We start from the raw sequence: 18,745 nt of genomic DNA on the forward strand, positions 1-18,745 counted from the left end.
AAAGGAATTAGTCATTGAACCTTTGTCATGGTCAGATCACTCTCTTCTTCGCCTGGACTTTCTGACCGCCATTCACCACCGCAGGGAGATGGAGCCGACACGCTGGTTCCGGCCCCAGGCGCCTGATGGACCCGGATGGGTTCCGGACGGAGCTTGGGCCATTTCCTGAGGGTCTGGCTCACGGCTCGACTGAGGAACTTGTTGCGCCTGGGAACAGGCCGCGACGGGGCCTTGGACCGTGTCGTGCCTTTGCGGCCTCTGACCCGCGCAGGTCCCAACCGCCCTTGGTTCTCCGAGGAGCTGAGAGGGATGAAGCGCCGGAGAAGACGCCTGGAGAGTCTTTGGAGGTCTAGCTGCTCGAAGCTGATCGACACTAGTGAAGTCCTATACTAGGACTTACCTAGTGGCATTGAGGAAGCGAGGCGTAGCTACGCCTCCTCATTGCATCGGCAGATAACCGCCCAGCCGCCCTGTTTCGGTGACCCGCCTCCTACACCAGGGGAGCGGGATGACCCGCTGCAGGACGTGCTGAGGAGTTTAACGGTTATCTATACGATAAAATCGCTCAGCTCGGGATGGTCTGGACCAAGATTGCAGTGATACGGGCGAGATGCGAGGGCGGTCTTGGTGACATTGTGTGGGATGAGTTTGACCCTGTGGCTCCGAGGACATGGACAGGTTGTTGGGTAGGTTGAATGCCACCACGTGTTTACTGGACCCGTGCCCTCTTGGCTGGTGCTGGCCACCGAGAGGTGACACGAGGCTGGCTCCAGGCGATTACGACCGCTTCTTTGGTGGAGGGTGTCTTCCGCCGCCTTGAAAGAGGCGGTGGTGAGGCCCTCCTTAAGAAGCCTTCCTGACCCGCTGTTTTAGGTAATTATCGTCCGGTCTCCAACCCGCTCACGCGAAGGTTGTAGAGAGTATGGTGGCATATCAATTTCCCTTGCACCTGGATGAAACTGTCTATCTAGACCCGCTCCAGTCCGGTTTTCGCCCGGTTACAGCACGGAGACGGCTTTGGTCGCGTTGGTGGATGATCTCTGAGGCCAGGGACAGGGGTTGTTCCTCTGCCCTGGTCCTATTAGACCTCTCAGCGGCTTTCGATACCATCGACCATGGTATCCTGCTGCGCCGGTTGGAGGATTGGGAGTGGAGGCACCGCTTATCGGTGGTTCTCCTCCTATCTCTCCGACCGGTCGCAGTCGGTGTTGACGGGGGCAGAGGTCGGCCCCGAGGCGCCTCACTTGTGGGTGCCGCAGGGGTCGATCCTCTCGCCTTCTGTTTAACATCTACATGAAGCCGCTGGGTGAGATCATCAGTGGTTTCGTGTGAAGTACCAGCTGTATGCGGATGACACCCAGCTGTATTTTTCACACCGGACCACCCCAACGGTTATCAAGTGCTGTCCCGTGCCTGGAGGCCGACGGGTCTGGATGGGGAGAAATAGGCTCAAGCTCAATCCTCCAAGACAGAGTGGCTGTGGATGCCGGCATCCCGATACAGTCAGCTAACCGCGCTGACCATCGGTGGCGAGTCATTGGCCCCGGCGGAAAGGGTCCGCAACTTAGGCGCCCTCCTGGATGAACGGCTGTCTCTAGAAGACCATTTGACGGCCGCTCCAGGAGAGCGTTTACCAGGTTCGCCTGGTACGCCAGTTGCGCCTTTCTGGACCGGGATGCCCTATGCACGGTCACCACGCACTCGTGACGCCTCGCCTGGATTACTGCAATGCTCTCACATGGGGCTCCCTTGAAGGGCATCCGAGGCTACAGTTAGTCCAGAATGCGGCTGCGCTGGTGATAGATGGAGCCCTCGTGGCTCCCGTGATAACACCCATCCTGCGAGGCTGCACTGGCTACCTGTGGCTTTCCGGTGCGCTCAAGGTTTTGGTGACCACCTTTAAAGCGCCCATGGCATTGGGCCGGGCTACTTACGGGACCGCCTACTGCTACCGAATATCTCTCACCGACCCGCGCGCCTCACAGAGAGGGTCTCTCAGGGTGCCGCCGGCGCTGCAATGTCGCCTGGCGACACCCAGGAAGGGCCTTCTGTGGGGCCCCCACCCTCTGAATGAACTACCCCGACTTCGCCAGCTGGACCTCCGACCTTCCGCCGCGGGCTTAAAACGTATTTATTTAATTGTGCAGGGCTGAGCTAGATTTTAAATTATTGGTTTTAAATTGGGTTTTATTTGATATTTTAATTCTAAATTTACGGGCTTGTTAGAATCAGTTTTTTAATTGTTTTATATTGTATTTATATGTCTTTTAAATGCCTGTACACCGCCCTGAGTCCTTCGGGAGATAGGGCGGTATATAAATTTGAATAAATAAATAAAATAAAATAAAATGGAATTAAGATAAACAATGGAAAATATTAAAGTAACCAAGGAGGAATTGTAAAATCTGAGATCTGAGATCCTATGAATATAAGAACTTGCAACACTTGATAAGGAATGAGGAAACCTCAAGCAAAAACAAGAAAGATTGTATCTGATAGTAATGAAGAAAAAACCTGGTACTAGCTGTGGAAACATAATACCGCATTAATGCTGCTTCTAGTCACTGTAGTTCTATCAAGTAGATGTATTGAATAACATAACTGTGGTGCAGTTCCTTTGCTGAGCTTTGACAAATTCAGGACAATGAAGTGACATTATATTCTCAGGTTTCAAATGATCATTAGAATGCATAGTATGTGAGCAACTGACAATCAAAATTGGAAAAATAAATGACTGTTAAATTCTCGTAAGCAAACTAATTCATAAAAGATTGGATGCTGCAGCTTCTGACACTGTTATAAAATCTTTTTTTAAAAAAATCTTGTTTGTTTTAAAAGGGCAAGTTCTACTTTCAAGGAGGGGAGTGGTTCAGCACTCTGTTGTTTTTTCATTTTATCTTTCTCAAGATAAAGAGGATGACTATGCATCAGAGAATTTTAGGAACTTCTCAGTTGGGAAGGGAAGCTTTATGGAAAAGATCCTTTGCTCATTACATAAGAAAAAGTGGAATTAATTCTGTGATACCTACAGGTAGTCTTCAACTTATTACCAAATTGACCCCAAAATTTCAGTTGCTAAGTAAGACAGTTGTTAAGCGAGTTTTGCCCCATTTTATGACTGGTTGCTTTCCATAGTTGTTAAATGAATCACTGCAGTTCTTAAGTTAATAAGTGAATCTGGCTTCCCCATTGATTGCTTGTCAGGAGGTCTCAATAAGTGATCACATGACCCCAGGACACTGCAACCATCATAAATATGGGTCAGTTGCCAGGCGGCTGAATGTTGATCACATGACCATTAGGTGCAGCAATAGTCATAAGTGTGAAAAACGGTCATAAATCACTTTTTTCAGTGCGATTGTAACTTTGAACGGTCATTAAACGAACTTGTAAGTCAAGGATTACCTGTACTTCTAACACATTGACTTTGAGGTTTTATAGCGACTGAAATTCCAAATTACCTCAGTATCTGTGCATTTATGGAAACACACAAACATGCTTCCTTTATTATATTGATAATTTATTACGTATGAAGGTGCATGTAAAACCATTCCATCATGAGAAAATGTTATATACTTAATATATTTTTGTTTTCTCCCTAGTGTTTAAGGAAAAACCCAAATATCCTCCAAGTCAGTCTCAGGCTGTTCTCCTAGATCCATCTCCAAAAGATTACTCCTATAAACAATCAATACTCAATTTGTTCAGAAATGTTCCTTTTATTCTTTTGCTGATAAGCTATGGTGAGCATTTATTTAACTTGTTTAAAGATGTGTATACTAAACATTGTTTTGTCTTTATAACCTGGCTTTCTTCTTGTACTTTAAAGATTTATTTGCTAAGAGATATTTATTAAATTGATATGCTACCCATCTCCCTATTGAGATGTAATTGCTATTATAAATTCTTATATAACATTTTAAATTATTAATATTCATGTTAGAAACATGAAAATTAAACATTCACATGTAGTTAATTCTGTTATACAGATATTATTCAGTTTAAGCATGTACAGTGCACTGCTACACATTCTATTCTGAACCTGTATTAATATTGTTGAACTTTTTAATTCTGTGGCATATAGTGTTTAATTGTTCGAAAATAAGGTAATGGATTTTAAAATACAATGTCTATTTATAATTACTTAAATATTTGTGGCAATAAAAGACAAATGTAGCAAAATTACTTCCTCTATTTGTAGCATTTTTCAAGAAACTTCATTAGGTGGTTGAAGTTTCATACCATTCATACTGAGACCCCACCCCCACAGATTTTGCCTATGGCAAAAATGATGAATGGAATTTAGATTTCACTTCTACTTGTTCACAGCCCTCCCCATAGTTCATTGACTGTTTGGGTATCTCCCTTTCAATGTGCTGTGCAGTGCTTCTGTTTATGCCTGTCTTGATGGCAAGCAGGAGATGAGCCCATGCAGGGCAAAAAGATATTCTGGGGATCCAGGTTTCATTTCATTTTCAGGTAACTCAGTCTTCTAAAGGATAACTTGTCCTGTATTTTATGAGTTTGGCTTCATTTATTTTATGTAATAATGGCAATACTTTTGATAATTTCATTGTAGGAATTATGACTGGAGCCTTTTACTCAGTGTCAACTCTACTAAACCAAATGATATTAACTCACTATGAGGTAAGTTTTTATAGAATTTCATGTTGAACCAAAATCAGTGCCCTGCTTTTTTGTCATTGCCAACTTTGATTTATACAGGAATTAAGCATACAGGATGTGAGAGATCAGTCATTAGGTAAAAGAATAATAGCTTGATATGCTATCTGATTATGAATTATTTTACTTTTACCTCAGATAAAAAGGATAAAATTTGTAGAAAGAATAAAAAATGGGCTTGTCACTCTGTGAATCATAATAAAAAATGAGCATTTCATCTTCAGATCATTGAAAGAGCTGTCTAAAAATACTGCAGTTTTGTAGACTTAGGTTGCACCTATTTCCTTATTTCTTTATAAATCCTTGTCTTAATAAAAATTGGTAATAGAATAATCTTTAATATTGGATTTTCTAATAATTGGAAGACCTATCTATTTACCTGAAAATGGGTTATAGACTAAAATGATGGCTATGCATATATAGTGTCCACTCCCAGACTGCAATATTTCTTTTACTATTGCAGTACTTTGAATTTACTTATGCTTGGTATTCGCCTACAAAAATGATTGATAAATTTTACTAATTTTTTTATAGATTAACTTTTTTGAAAAAGTGAATTAGAATGAACTTACTTATTTATTTCATAATTATGTGATTTTATAATTATATTACATAAAGGGAGAAGAGATAAATGCAGGTAGGATTGGCCTCACACTTGTGGTAGCTGGAATGGTTGGCTCTATTATTTGTGGCTTATGGCTGGATCATACCAAGACATACAAGTAGGTATACTAACGGGAATAGCAAATGTTTAAATTCATATTATGCTGTAATTATAATATGAAGGCTGAGTAGTTTAATAGAGGTCAAAAGACTACAAGATATAGAGAGAGCATAATTCTGTATTTTGTTAATTAGTTGAAAGTGTGTATGTGTGAAGAGAGAATTATGTTTATGAGGAGTCCTTGGTGCTCTTTGAGTTTGCTTGTTTTCTTGCAGAGGTTTCATTACCCAAACTAGGTAACATTATCAGTGTTAGTCTTTGTCACTGACTAGCACTGATGATGTTACCTAGTTTGGGTAATGAAATGTCTGCAAGAAAACAAACTCAGAGAGCAACAAGGACCCCTCATATCAACCCTGAGCTACAAATATTCTCCTTTATTACAGTTACATTTAACCATTTTTGGAAAGCTTCTGGATATAATACATAGCTCATCTTTTGGTTTTTGGCAAAGGAACATAATTTCTTGGTTCAGTTCTAGTGGAATCTCTGGTTTTATCAAAGCCAGGAACTTTGTGCCAGAGATCATGCCACAGGAGAATAGAAAAGATGAGAGAAGATTGCTTAACACTCCCATTGATAATGTCAGGGTTATAGACATTTTGGTAAGTATACTATTTTAACTAGACTTCTAAAGCATTTTGTCTTTCTTTAAAAACAAGTCATATGTACAGAAATTTCAAGCTGTTAAGAGTAAGACTGTTTCAGGTGGCAATGGTCTGTGTGTCCTGCAGTCCATACTGTATCTGTACTGCCTGTGTTTCTCCAGGTTGTTATAGTTTTATAGTAATAAGCTCCTTTTGAGTCTTGAAATCTGAGAAAGCTGTTTTCACGAATTTTAAAATAGATGATTAAGTCCTCAGATTACAACTACTTCAGTGACTTTTCAGTTATTTCAAATTAGGGGTGTGTGATGACTAGTCATTGAAGTTGTGGCATTGCAGTGATTCTACAACCACATAATTGTGATTTGGGTGCTTGTTGTCAGCTGGCTTGCATTTATGATGGTTGCAGCGTCCCATCACCATTTGTGAGCTTTCCTTCCTGTTTCCCACAAGCAAGGTCAATGGGGAAACCAGCAGGAGGTCACAAGTTGTTTTGTGTAAATTTTTCCTGCTTTTAGTCCCATGGAGCCTCTAGATGGCAGGGCAAGTGGTACCTGCTCAAACTTCCTCCTTCAATCATCCCCCTTCCACACTCACACCATGCCACAGCATCTACCTCCCATCTGCACCGCAGCACCTATCCACTGCCTGTCCACACGCCACACAACTCACTGGCCTGCCAGCCTGCTTGCAAGCTATCTAAGGAAAAGCTTGTTGTGAACTTCCTGCTGGCTCCCCATTAACTTTGGTTGTTGGAAGCCAGTGGGCAGTTGCAAGCTGCAGTCACATGAGGTCCTTGCTTAACAACCTGCTATCTTCACTTAATTATAGCACAGGGATTGTCAGGACTGTTGTTGCTAAGTAATGAAGTCACACAATGTCACGTTTTAGGAGCACATCATAAAAGTTTACAATAGAATTCCAGTCCCAATTACCATGGTAATCCAAGGACTACCTCTACTCTGTTAGGTGGCAAAAAAAGGCAATGCCAGATTGCCACTCATTTTTATTTGAACTCTGTATTATAAAGTTATAGCAAAAATAATTTGTTTTTTTTTTCTACAGACAAACCACATTAGTTGTATACATCCTCTCTTTTGTTGGGATGGTCGTATTTACATTCACCTTGAATTGTAGAAACATTCTCGTTGTATTTGTGACTGGTGGAGTACTTGGGTAAGACTTTTTGCAATAAAATATACTACAATGCTAATTTAGGAACATTAAATTTATTTTATTTTATTTTATTTTATTAAAGTGTTAATTTTCTAGTGGAATATGTTTCCATCAAAGGTGGATTTTTGTAACTGGATTTTCAAATTATTGGAATAAGCTAGAAAATCCATTGTAGGTTGCCCTAATAGTAATAAATACTGAAAAACAGTTTTGATACAAATAGTAGGAATTATTACTAATTTGGCTTTTTATGTCAGTTTCTTTATGACAGGTTATCTGCCCCTTGGTTTTGAATTTGCTGTGGAAATTACATACCCAGAATCAGAAGGCACTTCATCAGGGCTTTTGAATGCTTCAGCACAGGTAATGAGGAATATTTTACTAGAATCTTGGAGTTTTGACTTCAGATAACTTTATCACTTCAGTAATGCTGTTTTCATAAATAGCTTAGTAGCAAAGATTAAGGAAACAGCTTTCAGAAAGCTTTGCACATCGTATTAATTATACAGAGCTTTTCGAAAGCTTGCAGCTTCTCTATTGAAAATATTTAGAAAAGAGCATATACATTGTAACAATTGCATTACTATGCAAAAAAAAAATCACAAAAAATATTTGTTTTCTAAATTTATATTGACCCTATGGAAAAATGAATTTGTGGCTACCCAGTCCATTCTAACTATTTTTTCTCATATCTCTGTTTATGCTTGGAATCTGAAAGAATAGTCTTTTTTAGAATAAGCTATTTTCCATTAGAATGGAAGGGTAATTCTGGGGTGTGCCCCCACCATTGAACAAATTTGCAGGCCATGAGTAGTACACTTTTAATATGATGAGAACACACTGTTCTTTTCTGAAAGTATTATGTAAACAAAATCCCACTTATGGAGCACAGTAGGCAATAAAACTGGCAGAGTTCAGGGAACTCAAGGAGAACTGGCAGAGTTAGATTCTGAAATGTGTTCTTTTAAATAATTACAGATATTTGGGATCGTCTTTACATTGATCCAAGGGAAGCTTACAACAGTTTACGATCCTCGTGCTGGAAATATTTTTCTCTCTGTGTGGATGTTTATAGGTATCATTTTAACAGGTAACATTATCTCAAATTATGTTTTGTTTTTAATAGAAAAATAGTGAATATGAAATCTGTCCAAAGCAGGGGTATCAAATTCAACTTCATTGAGGGTCACATCAGGGCTGTGGTTGACCTCAGGGGGCCGGGTGGAGTGGCATGGCCAGCTTGCCAACTGGGTGGCATGGCCAACTTGATGCCACTCACTGGGTGGGTTTGGGTGGGTGGGTCTGGCCAGCTTAATGCTACTCCCCCAAACTGTGGCATGTTTCCTCTTCACACCGGGTAGACTGGGCCAAAGCTATGCTGGCCTGATGTTTCCTCTTCGCATTGGGTAGACTGGGCTGAAGGCACGCTGGGCTGAAGGCACGCTGGCCTGATGTTTTCTGGGTAGATTGAGCCAAAGCCATGCTGGCCCGATATTTCTTCTTCGCACTGGGTAGACCAGGTCAAAGTCACACTGGCCCTATGTTTCCTCTTCACATTTGGTAAACTGGGCCATAGCCATGCGGGCCAGCCCCTTACATTTTCCAGGATAGCCCCATGGGCCGGATCCGATCACATCGCGGGCTGGATCTGTCCTTGACACCCTTGCTCCAAAGGCTTAAGTCATCTTTATTTGAAACTGTAAAACTCCTTTTATTACAAAAAAACATACACAAATCTTATAAGAATAAAAACACAATGCCTGCATAACAGTAAAGGAAATAAAAATTTGTAAACGTTTTAAATATGTTAACAGCAAAGAAAGAGCAGTAAGACACAAGATTGGTTAAACAGGCTGTGCGATTTGCCTACTTTTTTGTTTGTAAAGTGTCTCTATTACAAGCATTTGTTTAGTGATCTTTCAAAGTTACAATTGCACTGAAAAAAGTCACTTATGACAATTTTTCACACCACCATTGCAGCATCTTTGTGATCACGTGATCAAAGTTCAGATGCTTGGCAACTGGCATGTACCGTGTTCCCCAGAAAATAAGCCCTAGCATGATTTTTCTGGATGCTCATATTAGCCTTACGCCAAAAATAAGCTCCAGTTAAGATTGTCAGCCAGGCGGACCCATTTTAATACCATATTTCCCTGAAAATAAGACCTAACCAGAAAATAAGCCTGAATGCACCTTTTGGAGTAAAACTTAATATTAAGATCCAGCCTTATTTTTGAGGAAACACAGTAATTATAATGATTGTAGTGTCTTCGGGTCATGTGATCACTCTTTGTGACCTGAGGCAAAGTTAATGGGGAAGCCAAATACAATTAATCATGTTACTAACTTAAGAACCATGTGATTCATTTGAACACTGGCAAGCAAGGTGGGCCATGTGATGGACATGGCCTCCATGTCTGACACAAGATGGCCTCCGGGGCTGACAAAAGATCGTAAAATGGGGCAAAACTCAGTTAACTGTTTTGCTTAGCAATGGAAATTTTTGTTTCAATTGTCATATCGACAACTAACTATCTTTGATGAATGTCTTTCATTACTATGTGTGTTATTTTTTATTTATTTATTTATTTAATTAATTAAACTTTTATACCGCCCTTCTCCCGAAGGACTCAGGGCGGTGTACAGCCTGCATTAAAACAATTTATATACACACTAAAATAACAATTAAAAAACTTATTCCATAAAGGCCAAAATTAAAACCGTCCAATTGACCATATAAAATACCCAATAAAATACAATTAAAATTTAAAATTTAAAAATTTAAAAATTTAGCGTTTAAAAATCAGGCCAGTCCCGCTTGGATAAATAAATAAGTTTTCAGTTCCCGGCAAAAGGTCCGAAGGTCAGGCAATTGGCGTAAACTGGGGGGAAGTTCGTTCCAGAAAGTAACCTGGATTAAAGCCTAAACTGAAAGGTTGATTAGCATGTAGGTCAGTCATAAGATTTTCCTCAATAATTTATGCATAGTATCTAAGAGAAATCAATATTGGGTCCCTTTTAAGATATACAGTATTGCATGGTGGTAAATATCTGTAGCTCAGGTGTAGGAAGAGAGTAGAGCTTCATTACCAGGCTAGGTAATCCCCTAAACTCCGCTGAAGATTTTACCTAGCCTGGTAATAGAACATTCAGAAATCAACCCACAAGCTCGAAGAACAAACCTCCACATATATGATATTGTACTTTGATATATTGTGATACATTTTAAGAAATATCTAAATTCAGATACTGCCTGAGGCTCTGAAAATCATTAAAGAGAGTTACATTAAATCATTAAAGAGAGTTAAAGATAGTACAGAGAGTTACTTCTAAGCAGTTTCCTTTATTGTTCCTCACCTACAGACAGAAATCTTGCCCAAATAAAACAACTACTACCTCATTAAAATATACTCTGGGCATTTCTAGGGGTGAGCTATTTTGATCCTTTCTCCCAACCAAACTTCTGGTATCTAAACTTCACTGTCTCTTGGTCCTCTGGAATGCAGCTTCTCCCTTCTGGGAATCCAGACTATATTCCACCACAGATATTTGTAGAATCTGAGGAAATTTTAAATCTTAGACTCTTATAGTAATTATATAGTAGATCCCAAAGTTAATAAATTATATTTATTTAATAGTATAATAGAATATAAAACCAGGGGTGAAATGTAAAATTTGTTACTACCAGTTCTGTGGGCGTGTCTTGGTGGTGGGGGTAATGTGACTGGGTGGGCATGGCCAACGTTTTGGTTTTTTTTGCTTTTACAAGCATTTTTTGTACAACCTCTTCGGCCAAAGAGGTTGTACAAAAAATGCTTTGAAAGGGTTCTGATGATCCCAGCTGAGTTGCCTGATTGCCAGAACTCTTTAAAAGCTTTTTTTTTAACAGCCTCTTCGGCCGAAGAGCTTGTAGAAAAAATGCTTTGAAAGGGTTCTGATAATTACAGCTGAGCCGTGCGATCATCAGAGGCTTTTTTTTTTTTACTTTTAAAAGCATTTTTTTGGCTGAAGAAAAAATGTTTTTAAAAGTAAAAAAAACCTCTGATGATTGCGCGACTCAGCTGGGCATGCAGGGGGAGGGGGGAAGCATGGATTTTTCCGAACTACCTGCCGCCATCGCGATCCAGTCTGAACCGGGAGCATTTCACCCCTGTATAAAACCCATATTGCTGCATACTTTCAACAAGTTTTGGTCATGATATTATCTATCTATCACCAAGATAGATAGATAGATGGATAGATAGATAGATAGATAGGCCTTTAATTGAAAAGAATAAATTAAATTGTATTGAATAAGAACTTACTCTAATAATTGCCTTTACATTATTTTCTTCCCTGAAGTTAGCAATAATTGAGCTTTCACCAAACTCCAAAAGGATCGAACAGTGGAGGTATCTGGAGTATCTTTTACAAATGGAAAGTTCTCAAAAAATGTTTTCATTTAGTTGTGCAATCGGTTTGAAAACTTATCTGCATCAGTTCTACTTTCATTGCACTACAATAGCTGCTGTTCAGTCCCCATGTTATCTTGATATCATCACTCCACCCATCACAAAAATATCCTCTCCCTGATCTAGAGTTGTACTTTTGATTAATCTGGTTTAGTATTTACTCATATAACTATTTCTCAATTCAGAAATACCTGAAAAACATTGCAATAAAGCAAGTATTAGATATTCTGCAGAAGACTGCTGACATTAATGTGTTGGTGTCTATAGGACAATTAACAAAGCCAAACTTAAATAATTCACCACAGTGAATGTGTTTGAATTGATATTTAATACTCTTTTTTTTAGCTTTAATTAAATCTGATTTGCGAAGGCACAATATAAATGCAGGCATTGTAACTATGGACATTAAATCTGTAAGTAATTTTAATCTTTAAATTTATTGTGATATGTTTAACTCATTCTTGTTATATTGTCAGTTCTTTTGAGTAAATTTCAGAAAATATTTTTTGTGAAGTTTGCATCTTTTTTTTATTAGACGTTTCAAAACCCAATGTATTATTTGCTGCTTCTGAAGAATCTTCCAGTTTATCCAATTTTTATCCCAAATCTGTCTGCAGCATATGAGGAAGAGGGACCACTGAGAAATTGAAATAGTGCAGAATAATATAACTCTATAAAAACGCACTCTCTTCCATCTGCGTTGGAACTTAACAAATATTCTATTTCCTCCTGGAAATTCAGTAGCTATCATGTTGCATATTTTAAAATGACATAAACAGCATTGTAATATTTCCTGAAGTTATTACCTATTCTTTCATTTCTATGTACATATTTAAAGTGCAGTTATATAAGTAATTATCAGTGGATTATGTTCCATAGCCAAGGGACCTAACCCACTAATAACTCATTTGCTATAATTATTTATATTGACGTACATAGTGGTCCCCAAAGCCAATAATTAGGTTGTTTAGTCCAATATAGAAAACAATTGCAAGTAATATGATACATTTATGGAACGCAAATGTTCATTTGTGTATCAAATTAATGTGTATTCATCATTTGTGTATGAATATTAAGTATAATATGCTAATATTTAAATGTATGGTAAGACGTGACTCGGAGGTTTCTCAATATAGATGACAATATGACACATTTGTACTTAATACACATTCCTACCAATTGAACTTTTTACTAATTAATGTTGGTTCACCTCATTTTCAAAAGGATTTGGTCAAAACATAGGATAGTGGTACCTTGGTACTTAACTGCTTTGAAACACGTTGAACTTAGCACTCAATCCATTTTGACATGAAAATTTTATCCCAGACTTCTCATTTGTTTGTTACTTGACATGCAGACTAGAACTTGTCGTTGGCTGCCTTGTGACTAATACATCATTGCTTATGAATAAAATTTGTTTGGTACTTGTCATTTTTGGTACTGGTTGCATCCCCCCAAAACAATTAACTATGAGTGCCAAGGTACCACTGTATATATTTCCATTTTTTTGAATGTTTCTTTGGAATATAGGGATTTTTTTTAACTCTAATAATATTCCATGCTAGCTTCTCACTAAATCTGTTTTCTAAATCTCCTCATATGTTCTGAACTGCCTTTTATTTCCTTGACAGATACCCACTGACAGTCCTATTGGAGATGAACAAAACAAAACATCAAAAAACCAGTCAGAATCAAAAATGAAAAATGAAAAAACACTAGACTCACAATTGGCAGCTCTATTATAATAAAAGAATCTTAATGGAGAATCACAAGAACTATAAGCCTAAAAGTTGTGCTGAATGGCAGCAGTTAGCAATGATTGTATACTAGATAAAGGAAAGATTTGTATACACTTAATGAACACATTTTAACTTTAAAATGGTAATTTTCAACAATTGTTTTACATTTCAGTGATAAAATTCCCAGGAAACCTTCCATTTTTATTTGGAAATTGTGCACTTTCATAAAATACATTATGCTGTAAATGATAAATTAGAATCTCCTTTATCAAAATCTGTGCCACTAGCTAATCTACACTTGGAATTCTCATATAGAATGTGTGCAGTGAGCAGTTTGAAATCAATGAAATATGTGTTTTAACTTGTTTTTATTTGAAATATTCAAAACTGCCCTTCCTATAGGAGGGCATTGTCTTTAGCACAATAGACAGTATAAAAAATTCATTTTTTTGGATGTGATATACTGTAAATCCTGGATTTTGCCATTTTTTTTGGCTTTGAAAGAATTGTGGTTTATGAAAACTCTGTTTTGAAACACAAATGAGTGAATAGTAAACCCTCAATTTCCAAGAAGTATTTTATATTCTAAGTTATTGAAGATGAAGGCCTTCTGAATTTTTGATCAGAGAACTAGATATTCATGATTCCTGGATTTTTTTTACATTCTGAAAATGAACATAACATTCTTTTGTATTATGTGAATCACAAAGTATCATACAAAGGCCTATGCATGCCGTTGTGTTCTTTGGATCAATTTTGTGAATTTGTGAAAAGTAAATGAAGATAATTTTTGGCAAATAAATATAATAAAATAAGGTAGAGCTCACAATGGACTCCCTACTATTACATTAGTTAGGAATGTATGTAGATTTAAAATAACTCTACTGCTTAACAAAATGTGGATTTACATGATATGGAAAATTGCCAGTGAGAGTTTTCAGCCTATTAGTTTGACAAGTATGACAATATTTTGTGTACATTTAAGAAGAATTACCATATGTTAAATGTTCTCATCATGTCCTTTGGCTTACCTGAAAGTAAATCAAGATAAACCTTTAGATCTTTTTCACCTTTAGAAGAAGGGTGAAAGTGAATGGCTTGCTGCTTTGCTGAGTCCACTGGTCCTGATGTTCTTTTTTTACAAATGAGTAAGCATGGTAATAATAAGTCTTCATTTTCACATGAGGAATAAATGTTGCTTCAAGACTAACATAGTATATGTGCATTTGTGCCTAATAATTTATAAGGAAAAGCATAATCAAATCACATTTCTACCCCAGATATCAAAAAAACCTAAATCTATCCTCTTTAAAATTTATAGGATGAAAAGTACTTAAATTTCGCTAAATCATACCAATATTTACAACTATCAGTATTTATCAAAATGGCCAACATATGGTAGCATTAGAAATATTTACTATTCTTTTCTGCATTCTTCTTTAGTGAGACAAATGGAACAATTATCCCAAACTCCTAAATAACTATTCTGTTATTCAACTGTAGGAATTTAGCACCCACCCCCCTCCTAGTAGAATGGAATATTTTAGAAAATATTTAAAAAGGCAGAATATATTTCCCTGGATGAGAAATGGAGAAACATGTTTTAAAGTCAAAGCAACTTCCTGCCACCCCCCACCTTTGTTAATGGGCCATCATCTGCATCATAATAGAACCCATTTAGCAACTCAAACTCACCACATGGCACCTGAGAAGATTACATCAGCCAGCAAGGCTAGCTAAGACCCCCACCCCCTGTGAGTCTGACAGCCAATCAGGGTACTCTTCCTGTGCCCCAGAAAGTTCAAAGCTCAGAAAAAGCATAAAGCCAGGGAGCGCACAGGATCTCAGCCCTTTTCTGTTCAGGAACTCAAGCCATGTGATCCTGACCACCATTAAACCATCTTTCCAAGCAGCCTCCATGTTTCCAGTGTCTTTGTCCCCACTTGGAACTGAACCCAGATGGATATTTCTTCCAACAATTGGCACCCACAGATGGGACTCCAAGCTAACCTAACCAATGGACCTGGCCCAGGTAAGCCTCCCTTGCTAGCAGCAGACCCATTGAGTCTGTGGGTAAGTTTTCCTGGACCTTGGCCATTTGGAACTAGGTTTTAAAGGGGTTTTGAGTGTTGAGCTCAAAGACTGCTTGGAAAGAAGGTGAGTACCTCTAAATTTTAATTTTAAAGCATGGAAAAGCATGGGAAATATGTGTATGCCTGCATGTGTGTGAATGAGAGAGCCCTTCTCCCAATCACAGCTGGATCTTGCTTCCTCTGTGCATTTCCTAACCGCAGAAAGACCAAATGTCTGGAGAGCATGGGGTTTTTGCCAGAGCACAGGACCTTCTGTTAGGGAAGGAGGAAGTGTGTGTGTGGGATTCCACCTGGGGAAACAGTCTGATTCCACCTCTTTGAGCAACCTCTAGCCGCACCTCTACCTACTGCTAGCTCCACCGAGCCGTGACTGGTAGGCTAGGGAAAGCAAGGGGGGGAAGCCAAATGTGGAACTTTGTGTTTTCAAGGAACGGAAGCTGAATGAAAGGAAAAGAAGTGTGAAGGGGAAAAAAAGAAATATATAGGAACTATTGGTGTATCTAAAAAGGAAAGCAAAGCCTAAAGTGGTGCATGTAGAGTGAGAAGAGGTGCTCGTACCTGCTGTAGGGGCAGCAAGGTCCTCCGGGATCACTATTTTTTTTTATTGGTGATCTTCAAATAAGAGTTCCCTTAAGGAAGGGGACCATACTTCGACAGAAGGGAGTCTGAGTCCTTCGCGGATACCTTTTTTTCCGAAACTGCGGGAGTACCCGGCTATGACAAAGTGAGCCTCACATTCCGAGGATCATGGGAAGCGTAAGCTCGAGGGTAGAGGGAAATCCCCTGAGAGACATGCTTGGGGCCTGGGACGCCAGGCAGGTGCCAGTGTTGACTGGCATGTGAGAATAGAAATTGAAGAAATTGTGTAAAAAAATGGGCTTTGCTAAGAGATAACACCAGGAAGACAAATTTGGCTAAATAAAGGTACTTAAAAGAAAAGGGAAATATATAAATAGGAATGTTTGGGTTTTTGTTTTGTTTGTTTTGTTTGTTTGTTTGTCTCTTTCTCTGTCTTCTATGGAACCACGTGGTCTGTCTGTTAAGATTTGTGCCTTCCCTAATTTAACTGAGATTTATGGCGGGAATGATCAGTGTGTGTGTAAATCTCAGAGTTTTGTTTTCCTCTCTTTGTCCTTGTTTTTTATGTGTGTATGTCTGTCTTTGTGGGCCCTTGAGGTAACTGTAACTGTAAAATGTATCTGATCTCTAGAGACAATAATTTTAAATCGTTAGGGAAAAAGAAAAACAAAAGGTTGAAGCAATGAAAATGGGGAAGAGAAAAAAAAAAGGAAAGAGCCTTTGCCCTGTCTTTGTCCGGCCAACAAAACAGTAAAAAGGACTTTTCATCCTATTTCTGTTTTTTCCCCCCTCCTTCTCTCTTTTTATCTTAAAGTAACAACTCAAGTTTATAAGGAAACGTTTTAAGTTCACTTACAAGAGAAAAAAAAAATTCAGTCTTGCATTTACTGTGTGTTTAAATGATTTTACCTGTTCCTGAAGCATGTGAATCCAGTTTTTTCTTTCTCATCAGTTGTTGAAACTGCATTATCTTTTAGTAACTGCAATATTGATGTGTTGTTTCTTTTCAAACTCTGCCTGCAAGATATCTACCCCCCCTTTTTTTTAATCCTGTTACAATGCCTTTCCTGAGAAGATTACCCACAAAAGTGGGGAGGAGATTCTGTTCTAATGTCTTTCAGCCCTGAAAAGATGCTGCCCCCAGAGGAGACCTTCCATTTGTTGGAGCCAGGAATTGAGTTTGAATCCAGCCCCCACTGAAAGTCATCACAGCAACCAGAGTGGAGCAGACCTTCCAAGCCTGACTAACCAGCCTTATTACCAAGCATGCTACCCAGCAGACATGAAAGAAAGGACCCTGAGATATACAAATAAAGACTAAAAGACTTTTCAATCCCCAGAAGACAACTGGAAAGACCATGGGGGAGGGTGGAAAATTCATTGTAAGGTTTTCTTTCTTGTCTCATTTACATTGTAATCAGTCTAAAATACTCATGTAAGGATTTTATTTGAGTAGCTACCACAGCAAGTTCTGAACACCTTAGATTTTTGTCTGGTGGGAGGGAAATATGTCCAAAATGTTTGTATTGCCTGAATTGTAAAGGTAGCTGCATACACAGGCACACACAGAGACACACCATTCAGAATGGGCGTTGGCTTACCTGATACGCCCCTTCTAGGAGAGGGGGAAACGGCGGTCAGATTGGGGAAAATCCTCTGGCTTGCCGTAGGACCGAGTCTGCAGAATTCTTATTTAGCTCCGCCTCCTATAGCCTCTTCCAGCTTTTCGGCGAGAACTGTTGCAGACTGGAGTGTCGTGCTGAAATGACAAAGAATTAGTGCTCCCCCACCCCAACGGTTCCGATCCCCAGTCGGCCGATCACAGGATTGATCACGCTTCTCTCCTAGAAGGGGCGTATCAGGTAAGCCAACGCCCATTCTCAATGTCGGGGGAAACGGCGGTCAGATTGGGGACATACCCAAGCTAGAAGACCATACGGGTGGGAGAAGGCCGACTGAATCATGCTGAATCATGCCGAATCCTCGTGAATTGCCTGGAGTACCCGTCGACCGAATGATGCGTCCGAAGCTGCGTAGGAGTCAAGTCGATAATGACGGATAAAGGCCGTTGGATTGGACCAGGCTGCAGCTCGACAGATCTCATCAAGGGAAGCGTGAGTAGCCCAAGCCGCCGAGGTAGATGCATTCCTGGTGGAGTGTGCAGATATATTATGAGGAGTCTGAGCAGACTGTCCCTCATATGCTTTGATGATAGTCGCCCTGATCCATCTGGACAAAACCGACTTGGTTACTCTCAATCCCATGGAAGATGGTTGGAACAACACGAAGAGTGATTCAGTTCTCCTAATTGATTCTGTACGACTGATGTAGATTTTCAAGGCCCGGCGAACGTCAAGGGTATGCCAGATGAATTCCTGAGGACGTTGAGGATTCGGGCAGAAGTTAGGCAGGACGAGCTCTTGTGACCGATGGAAAATCGTATTGACTTTAGTAAGGAACGTAGGATCGAGCCGCAGAACAACCCTGTCCTTGTGAAAAATACACAAGTCTTTTTGGATGGATAGTGCAGAGAGTTCAGATACCCGACCGGCCGAAGTGATGGCCACCAGAAAAGAAACCTTGAAGGATAAGAATCGAATTGGTGCCTCTCTCAATGGTTCGAATGGACTCCTGGTCAGAGAAGAGAGAATCTTGTGTAAACTCCAGGAAGGGAATCTATGAACCACAGGTGGTC

The 18,745-nt window shown here is 39.4% G+C and overlaps 1 protein-coding gene across 2 annotated transcripts in view; it reads left to right on the forward strand.

The window, feature by feature from the left end:
• FLVCR1 (FLVCR choline and heme transporter 1) overlaps positions 1-17,429 on the forward strand; it is a 22,014-nt gene extending 4,585 nt beyond the window's left edge. The window contains exons 3-10 of one of the 2 annotated variants that reach the window (XM_058165366.1): positions 3,603-3,743; positions 4,580-4,647; positions 5,302-5,405; positions 7,078-7,188; positions 7,446-7,551; positions 8,167-8,278; positions 11,985-12,052; positions 13,271-17,428. In XM_058165366.1, the coding sequence (XP_058021349.1) occupies positions 3,603-3,743; positions 4,580-4,647; positions 5,302-5,405; positions 7,078-7,188; positions 7,446-7,551; positions 8,167-8,278; positions 11,985-12,052; positions 13,271-13,384 (824 nt within the window). In that variant the 3' untranslated portion in view covers positions 13,385-17,428. Of the gene's footprint in view, positions 1-3,602; positions 3,744-4,579; positions 4,648-5,301; positions 5,406-7,077; positions 7,189-7,445; positions 7,552-8,166; positions 8,279-11,984; positions 12,053-13,270 lie in introns of both variants that reach the window. The other variant, XM_058165367.1, reaches the window with a different exon arrangement.
• The last annotated feature ends 1,316 nt before the right edge of the window (positions 17,430-18,745 follow it).

This window comes from Ahaetulla prasina, chromosome 1, assembly GCF_028640845.1.
Source record: "Ahaetulla prasina isolate Xishuangbanna chromosome 1, ASM2864084v1, whole genome shotgun sequence".
NCBI classification, from domain to species: domain Eukaryota; kingdom Metazoa; phylum Chordata; class Lepidosauria; order Squamata; family Colubridae; genus Ahaetulla; species Ahaetulla prasina.